The sequence below is a fragment of the Xyrauchen texanus genome, chromosome 20, assembly GCF_025860055.1.
Source record: "Xyrauchen texanus isolate HMW12.3.18 chromosome 20, RBS_HiC_50CHRs, whole genome shotgun sequence".
In the NCBI taxonomy this organism is placed as follows: Eukaryota; Metazoa; Chordata; class Actinopteri; order Cypriniformes; family Catostomidae; genus Xyrauchen; species Xyrauchen texanus.
The window spans coordinates 20,124,280-20,150,620 of record NC_068295.1 but is presented as its reverse complement, the minus strand read 5'-3'; the positions used below and the strand labels follow the sequence as shown (position 1 = coordinate 20,150,620).

At 36.5% G+C, this 26,341-nt stretch overlaps 1 protein-coding gene across 1 annotated transcript in view; it reads left to right on the top strand.

The window, feature by feature from the left end:
• Nucleotides 1-5,697: 5,697 nt before the first annotated feature.
• The window catches only part of LOC127660975 (E3 ubiquitin-protein ligase FANCL-like), a 29,952-nt gene continuing 9,308 nt past the window's right edge, over nt 5,698-26,341 (top strand). The window contains exons 1-12 of the mRNA XM_052151488.1: nt 5,698-5,994; nt 6,123-6,181; nt 6,302-6,362; nt 6,669-6,725; nt 6,929-7,026; nt 12,567-12,663; nt 16,875-16,943; nt 21,905-22,055; nt 22,235-22,318; nt 23,698-23,743; nt 24,128-24,209; nt 25,139-25,255. Coding sequence (XP_052007448.1) covers nt 5,905-5,994; nt 6,123-6,181; nt 6,302-6,362; nt 6,669-6,725; nt 6,929-7,026; nt 12,567-12,663; nt 16,875-16,943; nt 21,905-22,055; nt 22,235-22,318; nt 23,698-23,743; nt 24,128-24,209; nt 25,139-25,255 — 1,011 coding nt within the window. The 5' untranslated portion in view covers nt 5,698-5,904. The remainder of the gene's footprint in view (nt 5,995-6,122; nt 6,182-6,301; nt 6,363-6,668; nt 6,726-6,928; nt 7,027-12,566; nt 12,664-16,874; nt 16,944-21,904; nt 22,056-22,234; nt 22,319-23,697; nt 23,744-24,127; nt 24,210-25,138; nt 25,256-26,341) is intronic.

The following is a 26,341-nucleotide window of genomic DNA, read 5'->3' as shown; positions in this document are numbered from 1 at the left end:
TACTTTTGAAGTAAAAAAAAAAAAAAAGCTGAATGAACTGATACATATTTAACAAAGGTTTTCTAGTTATGCTAACATAAAATGTACTTAAAAAGTGTGACTCAGAAATGCTGCCTATATGCTTTAAGTAAATCCCACAAATATTTTTTTTCAGTGTACCACATGGCATTCATGTCAGCTACACCAAATATTATGCTGTTTATTACATATTGCGTTTAACATTTACCTACGTCTGTACATTACTGTTGCAATAGACCTAATCTAAGAGTGAAATGTTGCTTTAAAATGTTTAAAAAGTGATAGTTCACATCACCTTCATATTTTCCTGTATGACTGACTTTTTCTGTGGAACAAGAAAGGAGATGTCCGGCAGAACATTAGCCTCAGTCAACTGTCACTCCGTTAACTTTAATTGTAAAGGAAAAGGAAAAAAGATGCTATGAAATTTAATGGTGACTGAGACTAAACTACTGTCTAAGATCTCCATTTGTGTTTCACGGAAGAAAGTAATTTGGGTCTGGAACAAGGGCGAGTCGACACTTCATTTTTGGGTGAAGTATCCCTTTAAACGTCATTAATCATTAATCTAAAAAAGATCACAAGCTCTTCAGGACATAATTGTGGAAAGTAGCCTACACTTGGTGGCTGCATTGTGCAAAACACAACTGATCTTTACTTCCAATAGACACATACTTGCAAAAAACATCTGCTGGAGAATGTAATTGAATTTTATTTAATAATCTCAAAAGAGTAAAGTCATACCTAACATTTACAACTGCTAAAAGCCACCACTCATGTATAGAGCATATATTCCTTAATTGTTTTTGTATTCTTTTTTCTGAAGTGACCTAATTTTTACTGAGCCTTTCTTAGATGACTGTGAGTGTTCTCCACACACACATCCATTAACGGATGTGCCTAATTCGAGGCTGTAAATGAGAGTTCCAACTCTGAATTTACCAAAAGAGATGAAACCAAAAGAGATATCCTTATCCATGCCACTCTGATGAGCTGGAGTGTGTGTGTCTATTCCACAGTGTAGCAGCAAACAGACAGGTTTAAGAGTGCAGTGTGTGAGTGTGTGTGTGTGTGTGTGTGTGTGTGGGGGGTATAATGACAGGACCCATGGCAGAGCTGATTGGACCTCAATGGAAGTGTAGGTCGAGCATCACAGCACAGAGACATATCTTCTGCACCGGGTACCTGGGATGCCGCCGAAACTCAACACTGTCAATATCGATCAGCTTGCTACAGACTCCACCAACCTGGTCAAACCCAAGTCCTTTCTGAAATGTACCCACAAAAGTATTAACTTATGCTAGCACTGCCAACCCACAAGACACAGAGGGGGAAAAAGTCAATTATATACAGCGTGCTTCGTTTCCCCTCAAGGATGGAATCCACCCTTTCTAATCCGATCAATTCATGTCAGACAGGAGGCTGGATTCAGCGCTATCTCTAAAGTCCTGTAATCCAGGCTAAGTCTTCACACTGCCTGCCTCACCTCCACAAGAAAAGGGTTTGGTCCAGAGCGTGATACAGCAAATTAGCCGTAATGTACATTCACATACACTGCAGTGGATGGGTGCCAGTGTGCTAAAAGCTAAGCATAATTGGATAAGGTACATTCAGTTAATTCATACTACAGTCAATAGCAAAGTGGCAAAAATACAGGTCTATTATTAAACGCAAATACCCCTTAGAATCTGAAAGATTTTTAGCATTAAAAAAGGGATCGTAGAATTTTATTATTTTTTCCTATTTAGCATGGTCAAGATGTAGATATTTGACATAGATATTTACTTATATTCGACAAGACAATATGATTATTGCATTTACCCAAATTGTATGGTTTAAAAGTTTACACACCCTTCGTTCTAAATAGTGTGTCCTCCTTGAGCATAACTGATGGTTTTCAGCATTTTGTGATGTTGTGCATGAATTTTTTATTTGTTTTTGTAGCTGTCCACTGATTTTTTTAGGGGGGAAAAGCCTTCAGGAACTGTAAGTTCTTTGCTGTACTTTTGAGTTCTTTCCTACATTGGCTAAATGATCCAGCTTTGCATCCCAAGACAATTGAGGGACTCATACCCAACTATCACAAAATACTGACACTTTCTGATTTAATGATGCTCAAAGAAGCAACGCATGAAATTAAAAACTAAAGGTGTCAACTTTTAAACAGGGTCATTTGAGTAATTTATTTTGTCTTATACATTATACACCTTCTTAAGGACAGTATTAAACAAAAAAAGGATTTTTTTAATGAATTCTCTTTGATTATATAAAATGCTAAGCATCTTGCAGATTATGCAAGGGGGGTGTAAACTTATGAGCTGTTTTCTATGAGGTGCAATATTTTTTTTTAAATCCTCCTATTGACCTCATGGGTCAAAATGAAATGCATGCTCACGCAAAAACATCAAGTAAATTAGTCAGAACATGTTTTGGATGATAAATATTAACTAGTTCGTACATTTAATTCAGGATCAGATCCTCGTTGGACTTTTTTGTATATAACTTTGAAATATTTGATTGTTGGTGAAACACGGGATGGTGTCCCATTACAGGCATGCAAATACTAATGGTCAGTTGCATCACTGTGTACACAGTAAATGAGCAGGAACAAGAGAGTGTGCTGGGACGCTTTAATTTCCACTGACATATTGTGCCTCGTGCACAGTCTGAATGGCTCCATAAAGAAAGTGTAATGATGGTCCAGGACGCTGGCCAAATAGCTGACATGCACTGCTTTCCTGGTCAGCTCTGTACCAGAGATTGATCCGTCTCATTACACCAGTCATTCAAATAATGGGCAGCTATGGGATCTCTGGTAAAGCCGCAACTAATACACGTGCCAAAGTCCACATAATAGTGTTTCACTCTCTCTCCCAGTATTAACTACACAGGTGTAGAGGGATAAAAAAGAAGGCAAACACCTACATCTTTCTTTTTTTTCTTTTCATCTTTTGTTAAATAATATAATTATTAGGTATTATATATATAATATCATCTAAAATGTATGAATAATAAAATTGATTAAATACAATGATAGAAAATTAATATAACAAATTTACTCTTATGTTCTAATATGCTTAATTAAAACAAATGAAAAACTGCAGGAAGCTTAGATCAAGCAACAAATACTGTATTAAAGGTGGCCACTGTATATTAGCAATAACTATATATGCTTAAAATTATTAGTTAACTGGCATTAAATCTTGTCTTGCGAGATCAGAAAAGAACAATAGCTCCTTATTCTCATTCAGATGAATGCATGGCAAGGAGAGAGAGGCGCGATAAATTGGCCACCCCTGCTCTTGTCTCACTTCAAAAGAAGGGGAGGGGGAGCAGGGAGCAAGACCCACACAATGTAGTTCCAGCCAATTGCATTCCACAAAAGTGACCATGGCTGGAGATAAACAATGCACAATAGATCACTCTGCTCAAAAGGTATAAAAGAAAGGCAGATGCCATCAGAATCAGGCAATAGCAGGGAGAAACAAAATAATCCACATTTCTCCTGCAATGCTGAAAAGCATAATTGTTCAAATCCTTTATTCAGAACTGCCATTAACACTGTGCAGTGCATAGCAGTAACAATCTGCATGTGAAGGGAAGAGAGGAATCTCTCTCTTTCTCACTCTCCCTATGTGGGGCTGCCAGGCTCACCCTCTTCAAACCACAGCCAGAGCCAAAATCGCTTTAAACTGTCCCCCACTGTCACAAACAAAAAAAAGCATTTAACACTCACCCATTGTGCAGAGACTGATCTCCCAACCACTCTAGCACCCCATCAACACAAGCCCAGATATCCTTCCACAGAAATGTAAACAGCCCACTAAGATTTCTTTGTTTGTATTTTGAAGCTAGGTAGGTTTGCCTTTGCTGTGCTTGCGTTTACAGCTTAGAAGCAGGTGGATGACAAAACATCAATCTCTCCAGGCTCAATGTGTAGCACGCACGCTAGACACTTTACACAAACAATATACAATCACACGCTCCAATACAGAGCTCACAGCTGTAATGATGTGTATTTGCTTAAAGGCAGCTTTACTGCACAACTGAATATTTGATAATTTTTGGACAAAGAGCTCTTTGTGAATATTATAGCCAGTTAGTTTTAATGGGTGGAGTTGTAAACACAATTCAAAGACATCTGCATCCATATATATATATACTACATAGTATATATATATATATATATATATATATATATATATATATATATATATATATATATATATATATATATATATATATATATATTACATTTAAAAAAGATAATTTTTTTTAATTATTATTATTATTATTTTCACATTTTAGAATAATAGTAAAGTCATCAAAACTATGGAACAACATAAATGGAACTATGGGAATTATGTTGTGACTAAACAAAATCCAAAATGAATCAAAACTGAAACTTGAAATTTTCTCAAGCAACTTCTTGAGTTATCACCCAGGGATGCTTTTTAAACAGTATTGAAGGAGTTCCCATCTATGTTGGGCACTTAATTGCTGCTTTTTTTATTATTTGGTCCAAGTAATCAATTTCAAATCCTTTTTTTTATTATTAAATATTAGTTTTTATAATGAAATAAGTTAGTATGATAGCACAATTATATTTTTGTCTACAAAACTAATTAAAAATATTTAAGCATACCATACCTCCTTTAGATCAAAAGATTTAGAAGTTCATGAGAAACATTTCAGTCAAGTGTTGTGTGTGTGTGTGTGTGTGTGTGTGTGTGTGTGTGTGTGTGTGTGTGTGAGAGCGTGTATTTATCACTTTGTGGGGACCAAATGTCCCCATAAGGATAGTAAAACCCGAAATATTTGACCTTGTGGGGACATTTTGTCGGTCCCCATGAGGAAAACAGCTTATAAATCATACTAAATGATGTTTTTTGAAAATGTAAAAATGCAGAATGTTTTCTGTGAGGGTTAGGTTTAGGGGTAGGGTTAGGTTTAGGGGATAGAATATAAAGTTTGTACAGTATAAAAACCATTATGTCTATGGAAAGTCCCCATAAAACATGGAAACACAACATGTGTGTGTGTGTGTGTGTGTGTGTGTGTGTGTGTGTGTAGGCCTATATATGGCCCACGGGAAGAGTCCTGGTTCTCCCAATGGCCAGTGTGTATACAGGGTATGTATATATATATATATATATATATATATATATATATATATATATATATATACCCTGTATACACACACACACACACACATACACACACACACACACACACACAAGCAAGCAATAAAAAGTGATATAAATAAATAATAGCGGTTTAATTATATTTATTAATATTTGTTTAATCGTTTTAAGTGTTTTCGAATAATAATAAAGATGCATTAAAAGAGAGTCAGTTTTAGCCTACTTGAAAGTTTGGAACTTTATTTATTGTAGTTTTGGTTAAATACTTCCTCTTCAGTCAAAGCAAGCAAATTAAAACACCCTTTAATAGTTCTAAAGCTCAGAAACTAGATGGTAGACTTATTTTGAAAGATTTAAATGTTACTATTCAATTCAACAGCGTTTTGATTCGATGAGTCCAATTAAAAATTGTAACGTTTCCACGGGCTTTATATGTACAAACGAATTCGGTAGCAATTGTGTTCAAATAAAGTTCGGCCATTCAAATTTGTGTGACGTAAGCGACACTCGATTCTATCGCGGGAAGTTACTTTCGCTTAGCTTGTTGACAGCAGCAATCAATTATTTTCTTACCCTAAAGATTTTGTCTGAGCTTTATATGACTTATATGACTATCGAAACATTTAATTAAATCAAACTTTTGTTTTTCCCCTATTAGCTAGCTATCAAGGTTGGTTCTAGCTGGTTTTCATCTTTACAAACAGCTCTAAAAAGTATTTTTTTGGACATATTATTGTTCATAATGACGAACTGTTTGCTGATGAAAGAGAGCCCTATGATAATTGCGCTTAATAAGGAGAAGACAGTCTACGACGGGTTCATCAAAGTGTTGGTAAGGAAAGTTTACATCTCAGTAGACACGGTCATGTTAACTTAGTAAGTATAAGTTGTCAGTATATGTAATATGTCTTGTCCAAATATCCCACTTCTTATCATTAAAAGTATCATTCTTATTGACAGGAAAAAGACTTCAGGATAAGAATATCTTTACCCCCTGATTATCAGATGAAACAGGCAAAGTATGAGTGTGATATCAATAATTGTATTATTATCAACTTTGACCTCGTGATTTTTAATATGGTCTAATGTGTTTTAAATGTGTATTCATATTATTTAGCTTTTCTTTGGTTGCTTTGCAGATTGCACAGTTGTTGGCAATTGAAACGGTTACTTCATGGTTATCAACGTATTGTGAAACAGGTACAGTTATTTACTGGGAAATAGCTTGCAGCTATTTCTCGTCATACTAGAAATATATATTAATTACTATGCAATGTTTGTGGTGTAGAAAAAAGGAATCAGATATCTCAAGGGTATAAAGATTATATTTATGTTTTACCCTGCCTGTTGTACCCTGACTAGTTCATTATTTTCATATGAATTTAAAATTATTAATTATTAACTCTGATTGTCACCATCATCAGTCATATGAACAGGTAGGCTACTGTACATGATTTAATATTCAGTAACAGTTTAATCATAGTTGTATTTATTTTATTTTAACAGAGATTACAGCATTCAGCTAATTTGATGTGTTTTATCTTGGAACTCAGGACTGTATTGGTAAATATTGCTTAAGTATTTATTATATATATAGATATAATATTATTTTTTTTTTATCCCTTTGGTTGAAGATTAACATATTCATGATGGTATCTTTAAATGTTGTACATCATGTAATTATTAGCATCAAATTGCATAATAAGAACATAAGTCTTGCATATTGAATAAATACAGTGTGTCTCATTGTAAGCATGTCTTATCAGGAAGTGGCGATGAAGAACCAACCAGGATGTCAGTCCTTTTCACCACCTCACTATTACTCCCAGCTGATAACAGAGATGGAGATCTTAGGATGGGATAAGTATGATGATTCTAGTTGTGTCCTTCACGATTCTCTTGTTTCGCATTGTATAGCGTTCACTTAAAATTGCATGCACATAATTTGCATTTAACAGTGCAAAGTGTAGGACATGAATGGCAATGTCTGTCATCAACATGCTACGATTTCATGAAAACATTCAGTGTGTCTGTCTTTTCTTGACTTGTAATAGAGGGGGCTAATATGGTGTCTGTCAGCCTTGTATCAAGCTGTGATTTCAGTGTTCTCATTTTCCACTTTCTATTAATGTTCAAAGATATAATTATGATATTAGCAAATGCAAATTGGTCTAATTGGAGACCCACTCTCAAGTTTAATGGGGAATTGTAGAAGTTCGGCTGGAAATAAGGTGCACGTTTCAGACCTGAATTGCGGTCAGAAGTATTATACACTAGCGCTATCTGTAAATGCACTTGAGATTAATTAAGATCCTTAATTTGTGTCTGTGTTAATAGCCTCAAGTCCGGCATAGCTGTGGACCCTGATTGGTTTAGGAAGGGGGAAGTGCCTCAGAACCTGGTCATTTTAATGAGTTTTAGTTGCCTTGAAGAAGCCACATTTACTGTTAATTACTGTATAGATGGGGTCAGGTCCGTTTCCTCCTCTTATCCTCAGAATAGTTCAAAGAGTCAGATATTTAAGAAAATTACAAAACATCAGTGTCTGGCTTGGTAGTGGTGGGTAAGTGTGCTATTTTGAGTATAAGAGAAAACCATTAGGTCATAAGAAAATGAAAGTAGAATATTTTGACTTTGATCCCATTTTGCTCCTATTTTACTGTGAGATATTGCATTTGATCTGACATCGTCATCTAAAATTGTTCAGAGTTTTTTAGACAATTGGTACATGGGAGCTGTGGTGAGAGGTTGTCACACCTTGCACATGTATGAGAGAGAAGCATAGGGACTCTCGCTGTGGTCTTTTAACACCCCGCCAAGATAATGACACCTGAGCAGCTTTCCTATTGGCTAGTCATCTCGCCATCTCACTGTAGCTAGCTGTTATATTTTAAAACCCATGATCCCTGGTGGCACCTATGAGAATGGAATAACTGTACTATTTTCAAGAGCTGGGTTTTTGCATATCTGGAAAGCTGTGATGAGAAGTCTTCACAAAAGCACCCTGGCAGTAATACAGCGTCCCCCCTTCGTCTTTCAACAAACATATTTTGTACAGATTTGTGCTTTCATCTATGGCCTGTTTGTATGCACACATGCCAAATGTTCCTCCACCATTTATGAGGCGAACTGATTTTCTAGTTGCAAATGTAATGCTCTCATCAATCCTCCCAGCAAGACATCCACCGTCAAGCTGTTTCAATCAACTGAGGTGAATGCCATCCAGGCCTGATACTTTTGCAAGAGATCCCAGTTGAATGCAGAGTGACTGAATGGGATTCCAGCTCCTGAAAAGAGATGATTGATTAATTGATTGGTGTGATTTTGTGCCTAAACCTCATGTAATGTCACGTGATGCACAAGATTCATCTAATTGATTTATTGGTTATGAGAGAAAACGATTAGCAAATAATTTTTGGGTGTACTATCCATTTAAATGAATCCACTTATTTGACACATTTACTTTTAAAAGTGCACTATCCACTGGCTGTTATAGATTGTGTTGTAGTCTTTGCAACTTCAGGCAGAATGACCACTTCTATTAATTGGCTAGTGGGCACAGTTGTCGTTGATGCCGGCGATCTCAACATTGCTAAATATTAGCCAATTAATCGGCCTGGCAAATATCTCAGTCTGTCTCTACTCTCATCTCTACCAAAGAATTTCACTCTACTTTCTAATGAAGAGGCCAAAACATAAGTGAGGGCTTATTCACACAGAAGTATAAGTTGCAAACACTCAGGGCACTGAGTGTGCGTGCACTGTCTAAACGCGATATGCTGTTACACGACTCGTAAGTAAGCTGTTGAAATACAAGTGTGTAATGCTAAGTGCTGAAACAAAGCAAGGCCTAAAGACATGAATTGTAATTTTCCAATATAGAGGGATAGTTCACCCAGAAGTGAAAATTCTCTCATCATTTACTCACCCTCATACTATCCCAGATGTGAATTACATTTTTTCTTCTGCTGAATGATGATTTTTAGAAGAATATCTCAGCATTATAGGTCCACACAATGCAAGTGAGTGGTGATCAGCACTTTGAAGGTCCAAAAAGCATTTGAAGGCAGCATAAAACTAATCCATAAGACTCCAGTTGTTAAATCCATATCTTCAGAAGCGATTTGATAGGTGGGTGTTTCACTTTCACATTCTTCTTTTGTTTTTTTGGCATAATCATAATCATAATCACAAGTATTTTGGTCAATATTGAGATCACGATTATTTAACATGATTGACTACTCATTGACTTTGGAAACATCATGCATTTATTGAACTTGTCTGTTTAACATTGGATTTCCTTGAACTTGAAATGTTAACTGCACTGGGTAGGGGATGAGGCTATTGTCATATGATATTTATTGTATGTCACATATGGTAGTCAAATAAAGGAAAGCTTCCATCGCCATCATTTACAGCAGGGCAGCTCACACTTTTATGGAATGAGATCTACTTTTTCATCATGATATTCAGTAAGATCTGCCATGTACAATAAGGGCTATACATTATCACACAGTAGTTGGTTGTGAAATTTGACAATTCTCAATACCAGCTTCAAAACCACAACAAATAATAACACTAACAAATATGTTAATTATGGAAGAATGGTTTCAAGTTCATAAGTATTAATTCAAGGCTTGTAAACAGGAATAAAATAACAATAAAAAACAGCAATGAATAGAAACAGATAAAAAATAACAACAGAAAAATACAAATTAATACAATTCAGTGTTTTTTTTAACAGCTTTAAACGTTTTTAACAGCTCTAGACTATCAAGCATTCATGTAAATGTTCAGAATGAAATGCAACATACAACTATTACTGGTCTTCATTGTATGCTTATAATACATTAATACTTTTTAAAGCTGCTAAAGTTATCCAGTCAAGAGCAGTGAGTGTTTACTCGTTTTCTTGTTATGGTTGTTTGATTATTATAATGACACTCTAGACAGCAGCAGGCCTATTAGCTTATACTTACAAGTAGAAAGTTAATACAATCCACTTTTTTCTCTGCTGTTTATGTTCACTTTCGACATCACTTTCTGTGATTACATGAATACCTCACCAAGACAGGCATTTTGGCGGAATTTTTAGTGTGAGCATTTTCAGAACACAAGCATATTTAGCACAAACAAATCTGATGCCTGTCAATAAAACAGGGAGCAGCTGTTACTACATTGTTAGCGAATTATAAAATTACTTTCAACAGCAGAAAAAAAATATTACATTTCTAATAAGTGGCATAGGCCAAGGCTGTCAGAAATGTAGCTGGTTATTTTTTTGTTATTGACATTTTAATCAGCTTGTGAGGTCGGGCAAGTAAACTTGCCCCTTCAAAAATCCACTTGTCCTCGACAAGCGTTAATGTCGAGCCCTGATTAAATATTCAAGTCAAGATTAATTTTTAGAGCACATTTAAAAGCAACAGAGTTGCACCAAAGTGCTGTACAGTAAAATCTAAAACATCATGAAAAAAAATCAGGAGCAAATACGCAAGTGACAACATTAATAAACAACATGCGGCAATCAAAATATACAGCGCAATAAACAGAATACAGTCTGTGTAACTAAACCATAAAACACTTAAGCTAAGAATTATCAAAAGATACAGAATACATACAAGATTTAACAACAGATTTAAAACTAGCTAGTGAAGGAGCAGACCTCATGTGAAAGGATAGGCTGTTTCAAAGTTTGGGAGCTGCAGCAGAGAAGGCCCGACCACCCTTAGTTTTGCAGCGACAACGGGGGACAGATAAGAGAAGTTTATTACATGATCTAAGTGCTCTTTGAGGAGAGAAAGAAATCAAAAGGTCACTGTTGTACTGCGATCCAGTATCGTGTGCTTGTAACAGGTTATTACTGACCTTCAGAAGTGCAGTTTCAGTATTGTGCAAAGATCTGAAACCAGACTGAAATGTATCTAACATATTAAACATGCTAAGATAATAATTAAATACACAACTCTCTCCAAGAGCCAGTTCAAACCAGTTCATGAACATATCATAGGGGGATCAAATTGTGATGGCTTAATAGAAGCCATCAAAATTGTATTCAATATTCTCTGATAAAAAAATAATTATTCTGCAGTGTAGCTCCTAAAGTAAATGTATGTTGTTTTAAATGAGTTTTAGATATTATTTTGGCAAACAAGCCAAAAAATCTAATAAAAAAAATATTTTGTTCCTTTGTATAAAGGGCTGACAACACTCTCACTTTTAATTTCACTTCAATCCATCTTTAACTCACAAAAAGTAAACTTTCTCTTCTTAATAGAGCTGCGTATCGCCGATTTTCTTCATGATAAGATAGACACAGTGAACGTGACTCATTTATTATGATTCACCACATCACGATCCATAACATTATAATCTAGCTGCAGCAAATGCGCACGGGTGACGAGCGTCCCCGTCATCAGTGTGCATCAGCCGGGACAAGATTTAATCTCTTCCCCAGTCACTTCACGAAACTCATAGGCGTGCCGCAGACCGCACAGAGAAATACCAGTTTCTGAGTTTATTTTCATAACCCGCTTCCGTATTATTTGAACTTTAATTAAGGATGTTTTAAAGATATAATGCTGTGGTTTTTCACTGCAAAATGGAATGTGGCACATCGTTTTATCTCTTTTGTCTGTTTTCAGAATCGTTGGAAGCCAAATTCATAATTGAAAATAAAATTTGAGCCCTAGTGTATGTACTCTTCTGAGTTCAACTGTAAGTATTGATCATATCACTTCAGAAGACGTGGATTTAACCACTGGAGTATTTTGGATTTCTTTTATTCTGCCTTTATGTCATTTTTAAAGATTCAAATATCTGGTCAACATTCACTTGTGTTGTGTGGGCCTACGGAGCTTAGATATTCTTCAAAAAATCTTTGTTTGTGTTCTGCTGAAAAAAGAAAGTCATAAACTTCTGGGATGGCATGAGGGTGAGTAAATAATGAGAGAAGTTTCATTTTTGGGTGAACAATCCCTTTTAAGTACTCAGAATTGACTGCAATTATCAGTCATGAAAACAGAAAAAAATAATTTAAATGGAATGGAACAGAGGGGTACAAAAATGCACTTTCAAAATATGAAGTATTTTTAACTTTATAAACCATCTTAAATGTGTGATGCACATGGCACAAATTGACAGTATTTGTCAAATGGCCAAATAAAACCATCTGATGCATTTTATTTTTCATTAAAGACATATAACAAAAGAAAAGCACATCCAGAGCTCACTCCATCGCCCACCATCCCACCCCAACAACTCTGTCAAATAATTGAGCTGTCAAAATTACCTTCATCTCTATAATGGAATTATTTGTTTGAACTAAAATGATTTCTGTACTGGTCACTGTTGACCTGTCTAATGGGTGTTGTGTATGTGTGCTATTATTGATCTGTTTGGCAGGCTGATCTTCATTGATGCAGAGTTCAGCACACTGAAGCTGAAAGCAGAGGACTCTGCTGGTCGTCAACATGTAATTAAAATCAAGCTCAAGTCCAAGGTGAATCCAAGGGTCAAGCCCTGTTTTTAGTTTCTCATATTTATACATTATATATATATATATATATATATACACACACACACATATATATATATATATATACACACACACACACACACACACACATATATATATATATATATGTGTGTGTGTGTGTGTATATGTATGTTTGTGTGTGTGTGTATATGTATGGATGTTTACACACACGTATATTGTATATTTATAGTGCATATACATATATAAGATTTTTGTGGGTCACTAATGTTTCTAGATGCTCCTCTGTGACTGCAAAAAAAGAGCAGAACTTTGGTTTTAGTATCTAACTTTAAGCAGGTGGCACTAATGTACTGTGACTGTAAGATTTTGTTGAGAGATGGAGCAGTGAGATTGTGGTGCAGCCTGAAGGAGAGGCGAGAGAATGTGCAGGGATGTAGTGGCAAAGATAAGACCATGAGTGATCTCCATAAGGTGATTAAAGGGGCCACAGTAGAAGCATGTAATTGTGGCCAGTGAGTGGTTTAGTCAGTTGGGCTGTGTGAGTGAGCTTTGCCTGGCATTGGAAGTGGTGAGATGGTATAGATGCCAATGGCTTCTTGCGGACACTGCACGGGGTCCTGATGAGATTCAGTAGGGCGTGAGAAGCCCCCTGTTCCCACCTGCCCACCGTCCTGCTGGGAACTAAAAATAGCTGTGATCTTCCCACCTCACATCTGTTTATCCTCTTAGAGCCGGGCACCTCTCACAAGGCCCTCTGTCACCCAGCGGCGGCTCACTCAACTGGAGCCAGTCAAGGCATCTCAGCTACTGGTGTAAATGTGGGTTGTGGGGTCGTATCCGAATATGTATTACTGGTTGTAGCGTGGAAGAATATGTATGGTAATTTTAATCCTAAAGAGCTTGAAATTGTAGTCGCCAAGGCCTTGGGGTGAGGTAAGTTCTAGTGTTCCAGCGTGGAGATTGGAAGTGCTGCCAGTTGGAGGGGTTTTGTGGTGTCGTAAGTTATATTATCTGGTCAGGTAACAAAAGGTTGCAAGTCTTGGAAAACCTAGAAATATCAGGGAATTTAAGTTATTGATTTCATTTCATTTTGTTTTGTTGAAAATCGCAAGTGGAGAAAATGAGCTGCTGATAGAGAAGCCCCCTGCATTTCTCCTTTCTGGGAACATTTTGTTTTTGCATTTAATTACAACAGCGATGGTCAAAAGACTTTTACAAACCAGGCACTGTTTGCAGACAACGCTCGGCACGAGTGCTGTATACTGATCACATATGTCAATAATGCGTGAAGGTTTATTTAAAACACGCACGCAAGTTCTTCCTGTTTCCTCGAGCGGCTGTAATCTATCTAAAGAAATATTAGTCTTTACTTAAATCTCTTTCTGAATCATCGTCGAGGCTGTCTTTTTTCAGAAAAGCTAGCAGGACACTTTGAATGCAGCCTTTGAATGGGAATTCGGAGGATGCTTCGTGGGCACTCACAACCCACATTTCTTTGCTTCAACTGAAATGTCCAAAAAAAATGGAAGTACCTCAGTAGATGGGTGCAGATGATATAATATTTATAATTATAATAATATATAATTAAAATAAAGTATTAGACTAAAAGTACCTCTGCATGGCATCCTGTCATAGCAACCATGTAACGTTCCTTTTCTGTTTGTCCTACGAAGGCCGTCTCATTTAAATGAGACTTGTTTAAAGGAGGAAACTCTGTATACTGTAGCCTTCAAAGGACACATCTTACCTGGCACGCAGCCTTCGAAACGAGACACAGCCGCAGAGAGAGAGAGAAGAACTTGCTGACCGGCTCCCGGAAGCGCTGTCGTCAACCGCTCCTCTGCCCTCTAGCGGATATTTGCTTGAGCAGCAACCGTGTTGGTCCGCAATCAGTCTGAAATCTTTAAATACCAACCAAAGAAAATTTTATTGAGCTGTACTTTAACCACAATAACATGGAGAATAATAATTTTGAGTCATAAATGTAACAGAATTGTCCTTCAAAATTGTCAGAGATGTAGGCTAAAAAAAAGACGTGCATAAGTTACCTGGTTGTTTACAATAAAAATTTTATAAGAATTTAAAATAAAAACATCATAACCAATTAAATTAATCTCGTAACATGAAGTTTAAACATACACTTCATACACAAACTTTGTCATCGAATAATTCATTTATTTTACAGCCTATAATTAAATTAAAAAACAAAACATTTCACTGATGTTTTTTTTTTTTTTCACTAAAATTATATTGTGCCTGGTTGAATGTTGTGAATGGTGGACAAATGCTGTAAAATAATGTATTTTAAGCAGCTTGTCAATGCTTTGAAAATAGTCAATCAGTAATAAATAGGTGCTGTTTATCTGTTTAGAGTTGCTGTCTGCTTTAGCAATTGTTTTCCTGAATATTTAACAAGGTACACAGTTAATTCATCAAGCTATTATGGACCAGTTCAAGCTGACAACACTGCATGAACCTCAAGATACTACAGAAGCCTACATGTGTAGATACATTACATCTAAAAAGATGTAATATCCAATATTAATACTATTTATTTGTATTTTTATTTTGATATGCTGTTTTTAATAAACTGTGAGAGACACATTGTGGGTGTGACTTGACTAAATTAATTTCTTGATTTTAAGTTTTTAACCACAATGAAACTGCAATGCGGGCACCGTCTTGACTGCACAAACGGCACGCAATTGTACTTGTTTTCAGGTCCTGTGTCGTGTGAAACTGCCTTGTTTAGTTTCTATTACATTGGAAATATACCAGTCTTTATGTTTTCGTCATGCCAGCCACCTCGGTAGTCGATGTTATAAAGTAGTTTCTGTAGTAACATTCAACCATATTAGGTGACTGATGAGTGGGCCTGTGCACGTGCGTATGTGTGTGTACTTGTGTTTGCTTAAACATAGTGAAACAACTCTGGCTATATCTACGACTTAAGGGGCTAATACAACTGCATGCAGACAGAGATGTGTTCATTCATTTCTGTTTTGTCATGTATTTATGCATTTCTTTTCATTGGATGACAAATGTCATGGACTCGGCTGAACTCAATCCTGTGTCCCAAAGGCTCAAGTCCGAGTCAAGACTGAGTAAACTGCATCCGAGTCCTTGACAAGTCCAAGTCCATTAAAATTGGACTCGGACTCGAGTCTGAGTCCAAACTCGAGTACTCCAACTCTAAATAATGCTCTTTGATTAATAGCATTATGATGCCGTTATAGTAATACGTTGATACATGATTAATTGCTTACGCCAAAACTGCACACTCTCCCTTCCATTTTTAAGCAGACAATAAAGTGCTAATTCGGAAAGACATGAAACAATAACTAAAGTGCTTGGGGTGTTCATGTGGGTTTTCCACATATTATTAAAATACTCATTATCACAACATCCCTTCTCTTATGCATTTTAATAGCAATTTTATTCCTTCTATAATGATGTACAGCTTCCCAATATTGAATATATGTTAAGATGAGTTTGAAGTCTAATTCATGTTGATGTTTGTAGCGTATTATTGCAGGTATTAAGTTAAAATGTTGATTTAGTAATTAGAGAAAATGTTTTTTTAGTTAAGGACGCTGACATAATTAACCATGGTTTTACTATAGTAATATTGTAGTAACCATGACTGCTGTCACCATAGTTTACTGAGCAGAAATCATTGTTTTGATACAATTAACCATGGTTTTATAACAGTAATACTGTAGTTTCTATATAGTAACCATAATTTTACTATATATTGTAATCATGACAGTAATCATGTTTATATTGTGGTTACTATGATTTTACTACAAATGCCATGGTTAAACTATGGTTACTGTTGTAAAACAATGTTATTTAAGGGCAAACCTGTTTAAGTTTTTACCAAATAGATTATTTGTATGGATTTGGCTGTAATATTTTTTTTACGGAACAAAGCAAATACTGAACCGTATCGAAACCATGACACTTAAACCGCGAGAAATTTGAACCTTTACACCACTAATATTTGCAGTTTATATTGTTTACAGTGTGTATGTATACAGAATTTGTTTACATAAAACTTACATTTTGTTTACAAAATGCGTTGCTTGTCCGGCTGTAACTACAGACTTGGTGAACATTTCAACAACATTTCATTCCACTGTATACTTTTTAATGGCTGGAATGACAATAAACCAAAATTGACTTGATTCTCTTTTATTTTACTCTGTTGTCAGTATCCAGCGGAGGCCCCAGACTTTTCTGCAGATCTTCCTGTTCCATTGGTCATTACATGGACATCACAGGTACACCGTCCTCCTCACTGTAAAACTTTTAAAAAAGCTATTTTTATATTACCTATTTTTTTAAGTTATTTAAAGATGATCTGGCTTTTTTATCACTTTATCCACTGAAATGGCCTCTTGATTTAAAAAAGAACAACTGAAGTACAATTATTTTAATTACCAAAGTTTTTTTGGCATTTGAAGGTGCATTTTGTTGATGAAAGGTGTTCTGTGTTGTATTGTCGCTTTGATGTTTCTTCCATAAAAACAATAACAGCGCTCACAAAGGCTCAAACTGTGCCAAATAAACTGACAGGATGGCGATCTGGAAAGCTACATATGTAAGCGCCCTCTAATGAGCCTCGACAAGTTTCCTCTTACGTATAACAATTAAAAGCGAGACCCATTTTTCACTGATATTTTCTTTTTATCATCGTCCTCTGTTTTCACCTCCTCTGAAAAACAGGCTCCTCTTCAGTCATACGTTTGCTGTAATTAATTTGAGGTGGATGAAAGCAACTTGGCATATTGCACAGCAGTGGTGCGAGTTACGGGAGGGTTCTGCGTTGTGTTGGGTGAGGGATGGCAGTGAAACATGGCTCTCTGACAGAGAAGACCAGCTCAGCACACTGCAGCCTTCTGTTGGTTAAAGCCCTGCTGTGCTGCTGATGTCTTGATGCATTTCCTCTGTTCAGGGAAGAGAAAGGCCTGTCTACCTGCCTCTCACATACATTTGAATGAGTTATGATTACCTGCGCTGTTCAGTGTGGGGCTGAAGTTGCGCGTGCGAGTGTGTGTGTGTGTGTGTGTGTGTGTGTGTGTGTGTGTGTGTGTGTGTGTGTGTGTGTGTGTGTGTGTGTGTGTGTACGTGTGTACGCGTGTGGAGTCAGTGAGTTTGTGAGTAATGCATAATATGGATCAGCAGATTTGGCATGGTGTGCTCTTTGTTTGGTGGCGGACACAGCAGTGCAGGTGTGTCTCAGCGGGATTTACTCTCATCCAGCCACCCGGCCAGATTCCTGGAGTGCAGAGAGAGACACAATGCTCATGCCTGAATTTAACCACTCAACCTATTTTTAAATAAAGTTACAGTATACCAAAACTTGTAAAAATCATGGAAACTATTTAATAACATTTAGATTTTAACTACACAACCTCTCTCAAAATTTGACCTTTAGAACTTTTACAAAAAAGTACTTTAGTGGCACCATGGTAGAGTGGTTTCAGATGGTAATACCATGGTTCTTTAATATATGTGCAGTTGACACGTAACGCGTCTAAGGTCTTTTTTTAATCAACATCAAGACTGTAGGGTAACATTTAATTCCTTGTTCTTCATTTGTAAGTTGCTCTGGATAAAAGCATCTGCTGCATGAAAGTGTACATCTAATGCTGTGTAACTGGTCACCAGTTTTTCCTCTTTTAAATCACCTTCACTGTTCTACTGTGTGACAAATAAATGTTTAAAAATATCTATGTTGGCTCAATATGAGGTCAAAAAGCTGCATGCATAATAATGATTCAAGAGTGCTGTTTTTTTATGATTTTAGGTGGAGTATAGCATGTCACACCACATGTCAACTTTCCAAAAATATTTAATGATAACTGTCCGTTCACTGTACAGTGGTACTGAATGATTACCATATTCATGGTATATTGTGCTCCGTGGAATTTAAAAGAATTGCATGGTAGTACCAAGATACTATATCCAAAATAACATGGTAGTAAATCTGTTAAACCTAGCTTTGCTGCTCTATATGATGGGTCCTTCAAAATTATAGACAATGAACATTAAGGAATACAAAATGTTACGCGTCCAATTAAAGATTTATTTACTTGACACTTGTTCACCGACTAAATAACTGAAAATGCACCATTGAACATTATGAGGAGGAACCTAATTGGTAGAATTAACAGAACAGTAAGCATGCTGTCACCTCACTGAGGATGAATCCATTGTGCCATTCCACATTTCTTGGACATGGAAATTCAATTATGAGGATATATTGGCAGCACCATATATTTAAATAAAAGCATAACTATAATCACACAACCGGCATGAATTGATAAATAATTGCTTTGTCTTTGCACCTGTGCAATGCTAAATTGCGTGCGCTGTATTGGCACAATGACCCATCATATTTGGTTCATGCTCTCCATCCTATGTCGGAATATCTCATCCTGTGTGACGTTAGAAAAAGCTCATTCGCATTAATGTGGTCTGCTAGATCTCAAATCCTTGTCTAACACAGTTTTTCCTCATTCAGATTACTGCATTGTTTTTGTTGCTCTATTCTGTGTTTCTCTCTCTCTCTCTCTCTCTCTCTCTCTCTCTCTCTATAATTGCTGTCTACATATGCTTTGCCTTCGTGCTGCTACGGTCTAAAAAACAGAAGTCATTTGGTTTGTTTTGTTGTGTTCAATTACCAGCTTTGGCTGCTCCATTCAGCTCTTCCTCTGCGCTCTCCAATTTAACATGTATGGAAACGTATCAGAGAATCAAGCACATAATCAACATCAGCACACACAAATTATATGAAAAAATAAAAACACAAGAATATCATCTTCTAAATACAGGCAGTTCTGTCTCTCTAAATCATCTGAGATGTGGTTGAGGTGTTAAAGTGGTATACCATTACAGTTGACAAGTATGATTTAACAGTTTAGGATCAAATATTCAGCAATTTTTACTTCAGATCACCAAAAAGTACACTGACCAAGAAATATTCACTGTGTGTGTGTTTATATAGACATACTGTACAGTTTTTTTTTTTTTTTTGGTGTAATATTCTCAATTGTTTCAGGGTCGAACGTGTTAATTGGGTTATTTTTGTATCAGGATAGGCATTTGCCAAGTTTCACTAACCTTCCAAGAATGTTTAAATTTTCTACAATAGGTTGTGGCTTCCGTTGACTTCAGGCAGTGCAAATGGTCTAAATCAATGGTGCATTTATAAGATATCATCAGTATTTGAATTTTTATTTTTTTTGTGTGATGCTGCATCTACATCAATAAGTGTTAGCGCAACGTAATCAAGAATATTACTGTGTTCACCCTTAAATTTGAAATAATAATGAAAATATCTGTTCCATCATCATCTAGTCCATGCTGTGAATTGCTATCAGAAAGTTGACCTTTAGCAGTACTTGGGGACTTCATCGCGTTCAGTAGCATAATTTTAGACATTCAAAAGTTTGGGTTTTTATGACACACTATCACACAGATAAAATTTCAAGTTTTTATTTATTTATTTATTTTGGTCTGTTTTGCCTTCTCTTTGACACTAAATATGCCACAGTCTTCTTGAGCTGCACTAAAAAATAAACTGCTGGTTTTGGCTTAAGCGTAGAGGATCTGGTGTCCAGACTAAAGCGTTCTGATTCTGTGCTGAGATTAAAGACCTTGACTTGACAGCTGGGTGGAAAGCGAGGAGAGTGGGTCTGAGGTCAGAGCGGCACGGGCGACCTGCGCTCCTTTACTCTGACAGCACGGAGTGAAACGGGGCCAAACCCCATACGCTGTCAATCATCGGCTGTGATTTATGAGTGGCCATACTCAAACCATTAGCCATGCCTCACCACTGGACAGCTCGAAAGGAAACAGAGGCCTACTGTGATTGTGTATGTTAGAATTAGAGGAAGCTGTTATGCTGAACCGTAGATGGCTTGTCTGTGGTTCTCTGTGATCAAATGCTTTTGCTGGATTTTTCTTGTTTGCTGATGTGTGAGTATCTTTTTTCTGTTCTGTCACTTTTTATATTTGAATTTACTCATGGTTGGTGCTTTAATCAGTGGTTTGTTGACCGGTAGTTGATGAAGATTTGGCATGACTTCAGTGGGAATGTTTTCTTTTGTCCTTCCCAAATTATGATGGCAGAGGCCCGAAGAGTTTGTATAAACCAGTGATATGAAACCAGACATGTGGACAGTATCAACATCTTCCATATGCAGAAATGTTCAGTAGTTATTTAAGAACCCAGCCAATGGCAATAATAAAAAAAAAAAACTCTGCTGTTCTGGCATATCAAGAGCTGTACAATTTAAAAGAATGCTTTTTCTAGCATCTACACTCACTTAGCACTTTATCAGGAACACTATAGTCCTAATAAAGTTACCAATGTGGTATTCTGCTGTTGTTGCCCATCTGCCTCAAGGTTCGACATGTTGTGCATTTTCAGATGCTATTCTGCTCACTATAAATTTAGAGTGGTTATCTGAGTTACCGTAGCCTTTCTGTCAGCTCAAACCAGTCTGGCCATTCTCCATTTCTGTCCGCAGAACTGCCACACATTGGATGTTTTTGTTGTTGTTGTTGTTTTTGCACCTTTCTAAGTAAACTCTAGAAACTGGTTGATGTGGTTGATGTGAACATTAACTAAAGCTCCTGACCCATATCTGCATTATTTTATGCATTGCACTGCTGCCAAACGATTGGCTGATTAGATAAATGTTTGAATAAGTAGGTGTACATGTGTTCCTAATAAAATGCTAAGTGAGTGTACATACCTTTGAGAGTCGACAACACATTTTTTTCTATCAAAGAGCTTTTATATTTTTACCATTTCTACATATTTTCCTGTATTTAAATCTAAAATTTTTGACTTCATATCTTTTTCAAACACTTGGATGGTCCTGAAAAAAAAGCTACACAAAACGGTTTCCCGATCCATTCTAGTGCTCGTTGATTGTGGAAAATATGGAATTTTTCACTCTGTAACCATGTTAATCAGTGCTGCAAGAAAGCTTTGAAAATAAGAGTCTTAATCTGAATGCTCACGATGAATATTGTATATACAACATGGTGAAGTGAGCATTGCATATTTTCATTTAGTGCTAAACTATTGAATGTTTTGGTCAGTATTTGAATCCTTTTTTCATATTTACAATTGGTCAAACTCGCATACAAAACACAAAAGCAGGAAATTACCGATTTACTGTATGTTTTACTATGACTGATCAATTGCTCTTTCTTCGACATCCAGAGCTCTTTGGCTCATGTCCACAGTCAGTTCCTGTTAAACGTGGAAGCTTTGTCCGAGTTCTGGATGGTTTTGGATGAGATAGATGAGCAGACGTGGGTGTTGGAACCGGAAAAAGCCACTAAAGCAGACTCCATGAGGAGGATAGCTATCGGTAACTGGATTGAGCCATTCTTCTTGTTAACTCTTGTTGCATTACATTCATATTACGACATTTAAATCTCATTATTTGCAATCACCCCATTTCCTGTCATCCTTTCAAACTATGCATATCTGCAATCATTTTCCATGATATTAAGGCAACTGTGCTTCCATGTCACTGCTCTTCCCCAGGAAACAATGTCTCAATAAAGGTACAAATTGATCCTAGACACCCGAAAATGCTGCCGGAGTGTTGCTTGCTTGGGGCTGAACACGGTAGGCATTTACCATATCTGCAAATCTCTCTGTATATCTTCATACAGCTTATAATACTACTTTCTATATCTGAGAGGCAGCTTAGATGTAAGAAACTCACACCTCCCTCACATGCTCTTGTTTTTCAATTACCTCTGTTCATAAACGTGCATGTTGTAAATGCTTTACTGCATTTAGACAGGATTGCTACAGCAGGACCAGCCAAGTTGACAGCCCACAATATGTTTGCGACGCAATGTGCTTTTAGATTTAGAGTGAGATGGTGCCGGAATGGAGGTCAGTTTGCACTATTTAAGCCGCCGTGATTGTTTCTTTAAATCCAAGGTCATGCTTGGCTGACAGTGGTACACAGAACACGTTGTCGGTTGCCTAGCAATGTTATTCATTGATATTAAATCCACACTTCAATAGTCAAGACTGTGGCAGTCACGGACCCTACGAGCGTGGGGTCAGACAGAAATATTGCTTTTTGCATTTACAAATGACAAACAGAGAGTGCGGCTATCACGTTCATGCCAGATTGATCTCTCGGGTGGAACAGCCATGATGAGCACGATTTATATGAATTATTTGAATATTTCCCTTTCTGTCAGACTGTTTGTCACAGTAGGAAGTGCCCGGCTCTTTCGCCGCTCTGCTGTGGCATTTCTTAGAGAGAATAGAGATTAGGGGTAAGAAATGACGCAGCGTTGCATTGTCTGTCAGGTCTCTGCGATCAGGTTAGGAACACTGAATGAGAGATGAGGTAGAGTTAATTGAAACTGCTTGGATACATTAGGGGGGATGAGCACTGTTCTTGCCTTCATATAGAACTCTCCCTCAGGCTTGTTTTTGCCATGCAGATTGATTAGTATGGTTTATGTTGATGGCATTTTTGTCCCCCATTGGTTTGCAAAGATTATGAAGTCCAGCGTGTATTGCTACTACAAATATATATTATTATATATATATTATTTTTTAAATTTTTCACTCTATTTTTATATATTTTGGCTTAACCAATACTGTTTTGGCATAGGAAAACCTTGAAAAATCAGGAAATATAAAACAAATATATGGGATATGGGCCCAAAACTATAGTGTGCATGTATATGTGGTCGGTGCATGTGTCAAGCACTTGTGTTATTGCATAAGAAAGACAGTCATATGAGTTTAAGATGGCAGAAGTAAATGATGAGAGAATGATACTTTTTGGGTGAACTATTTATTCCCTTAATGGTTCATTAGCCAATGGATCTGAAATTGATTTTTTTGTATTGTTATTATTATTACTGTATACAGAAATCACAAACAACTGGATGGAGTAGTAATTGAAAAGTAATGGAAATTCATCTGTTAAAAAAAAGTGTGTTAATAATTCTACAGTTGCTTGCGTTTTGCAGTGGTCACACCCCTAAGGAACAAGTTGAATGCCAATATGCACTTATGGTAAGGATTTCTGTTTTCCCATCATAAAACATGACACAGATATTGGCTTCTCATTGACCACCTTCAAAATAGTAGTTGCTAGGACTTTTTGCCTTAGCAACTACTTTTTTTATGTGGTTTATTGCAAATTTGCTCTTTCCTATGCATGCCACAGGTATTTATTTATTAAAATTTTTTCAATGGATATCTTTAATATAGTGTTAAATTAATCAGAATTCCTTAAACCACACAGTGGGGATGTCATTGGCACAGAACGTATATTCATGCAGTGATATGATGGATTTTGTGGACAGTAATTGTTCAACTGTATTCATTATACCATCACAGCTTCATTGTATGCGTTTAATTAAAGTATGGAGGTTTGATTTCCTCCCCTCCACATAGGAACCCTGACTGCAGTGTCCTACAGAATATGAAGGATGTGTTGGAGATAGAATTTCCATCGCCTACCACCCACGAAAAATCTGTACGTTGCAAATTTTCATCTCATACGCTGCCACTTACAATTAGTTCTACAGTGCCATCACATTTAAAGCTCGCAAGTGTTTTTTGCTGCTTTTCTATTTATATTTGTATCATCGGGAGAAGTGGGTATGAATTTCCTTTAATTGGGTTGTTTACAGATAAGATCATTACAATAACAAAGGTGGCAGAATCTTCAGCACTATCAAGAGCTGTTTAATCATAGCTCCACCATTTATCTTTTTTTTTTTCCTGTCTGCATTTAAAAAAAAATGCTTTCTCTCTTTCAGCTTGCAGGTTGAAAGGGCGCAGTGTTTATTCACAGTCTGTACTGCAGATTAATGCTTGACCATCATTAACATTCTGAAGCGAGAAAAGTTTACTTGACCAGATGTTAAAATGCTATCTTCAATCATTTTAATGGATTGCTCAGGGAAAATAAGCCTCTAATTATCTGAACAGCAATATGTAAACATACAGTGGAGGAGAAGAGAGCAGAAAAGTGAGAATGGGGGATGTATAACAATTATCCAGCCTGGCTGAGTCTTCTTGCTAAGACAGGATTCTGTGAAGTGGAGGCCAAGCACATATAGAGTTCATAAGTCCACCTGAAACAAACATGAGCCACCACACACTACAGACCCTCAAAAAGCTAGGGGAGTGAATTACAAATGCAGAATTTTATATCAGAAGAAATAATAAATGAAATAATAATTCACCAGTTTTATTGCAATTATAGTTAAATTACAAATATTTTACTCACCCTCATGTTGTTATAAACCAGAATGACTTTCTTCCACAAAAGATGTTAAGCAGAATGTTAGCCTCAGTCACCATTCACTTTCATTTATACTGAGGGTCAATATATGATGACAACATTTTCATTTTTGAGTGAACTACCCCTCTTCTTTTTTTTTTTTTTATGTACTCAAGAGTTTCAGTGTTGAGTGTGGCATCTGCTACTCTTATCGGCTTGAGTCAGCCATTCCAGATCAGGTCTGCAATGACCCACGCTGTGGCCAGCCTTTTCATCAGGTCTGCCTTTATGAGGTAAGAGCTTTAAGACTTGGCAATCAGAAACTCTGACCCTTGAATAGGGCTGGGCGATATGGCCATTATTGGGGAAGGAAATGCATTCCTTCAAGAAGTATACTTAGTTTACGATTTAATATTACATAAGGTGTGTAACCTCTTTTTGCCACAATTTCATCATCTTCAGTAGATGTTGGACCCTTCTCAGTCATAAAATTTTCTTCCTGGTTATGGCCTCAGCTATGTAAACCCATACATGATGTAATTGCTATAGCCTAAAAGTCATTACTTCCACTGAAACACTTTCTTGCCTCTTGCCTGTGTCAAAAAATGAGTGGACATGACAGCACTATGGATCTTAAAAAACATAAATGGTACGTAGTACATAAAAAGCAAATGGTGTTGATGCCAGAGTTGCTGTCTTGTTCGGTACACAACAATTTTATATTAACCGGATAGCTACTGTATCTAGGGCTACCTAGCCTCATTACTGGTTTACATGACAGCAAGGCTAGATAGCTGCTGACGAGCTAATACTTCCTAACTTGCTGATTTCATGACTGTGATTCAGTTAGCTAGGCGTGTATAACTTTCCCAAACTACTTCCATTTTTAGCATCAAGCACCTGATCATCTAGATGTAGAACACAAGCTAAATATCGAAAATTACTCAAACGTTTATCATTGACTTTTCTTCCCTTAAAATATCGAGATTGTTAAAGACCAATAAACACTAAGCATTTTTGGAAATACCTTACAATTTCAACTTGTTAAAGGAATAGTTCTGAAACATTCTGAAAATAATAAAATATATATAAAAAAAATAATAATAATAATAATTTACTGTTATGTCATTCCAAACCCATATGACTTTCTGTCTTACGAGGAAAACAAAAATGTCACAGGCTGTCTATTCAATACAATGGCAGTGGATGGTATCTCACTTGCCTTTTTATTATTATTTTAATATTCCTTGAAGTTCACTTATAATATTAGTGAATATTTGTAAAACATGATCATTTTCCACCCTTATTCTGACCCTTGGTATTGGTGCTGCTTCTCAATTTAGACTTGACAGTACACGCCCACTGTTATGATTGGCTCT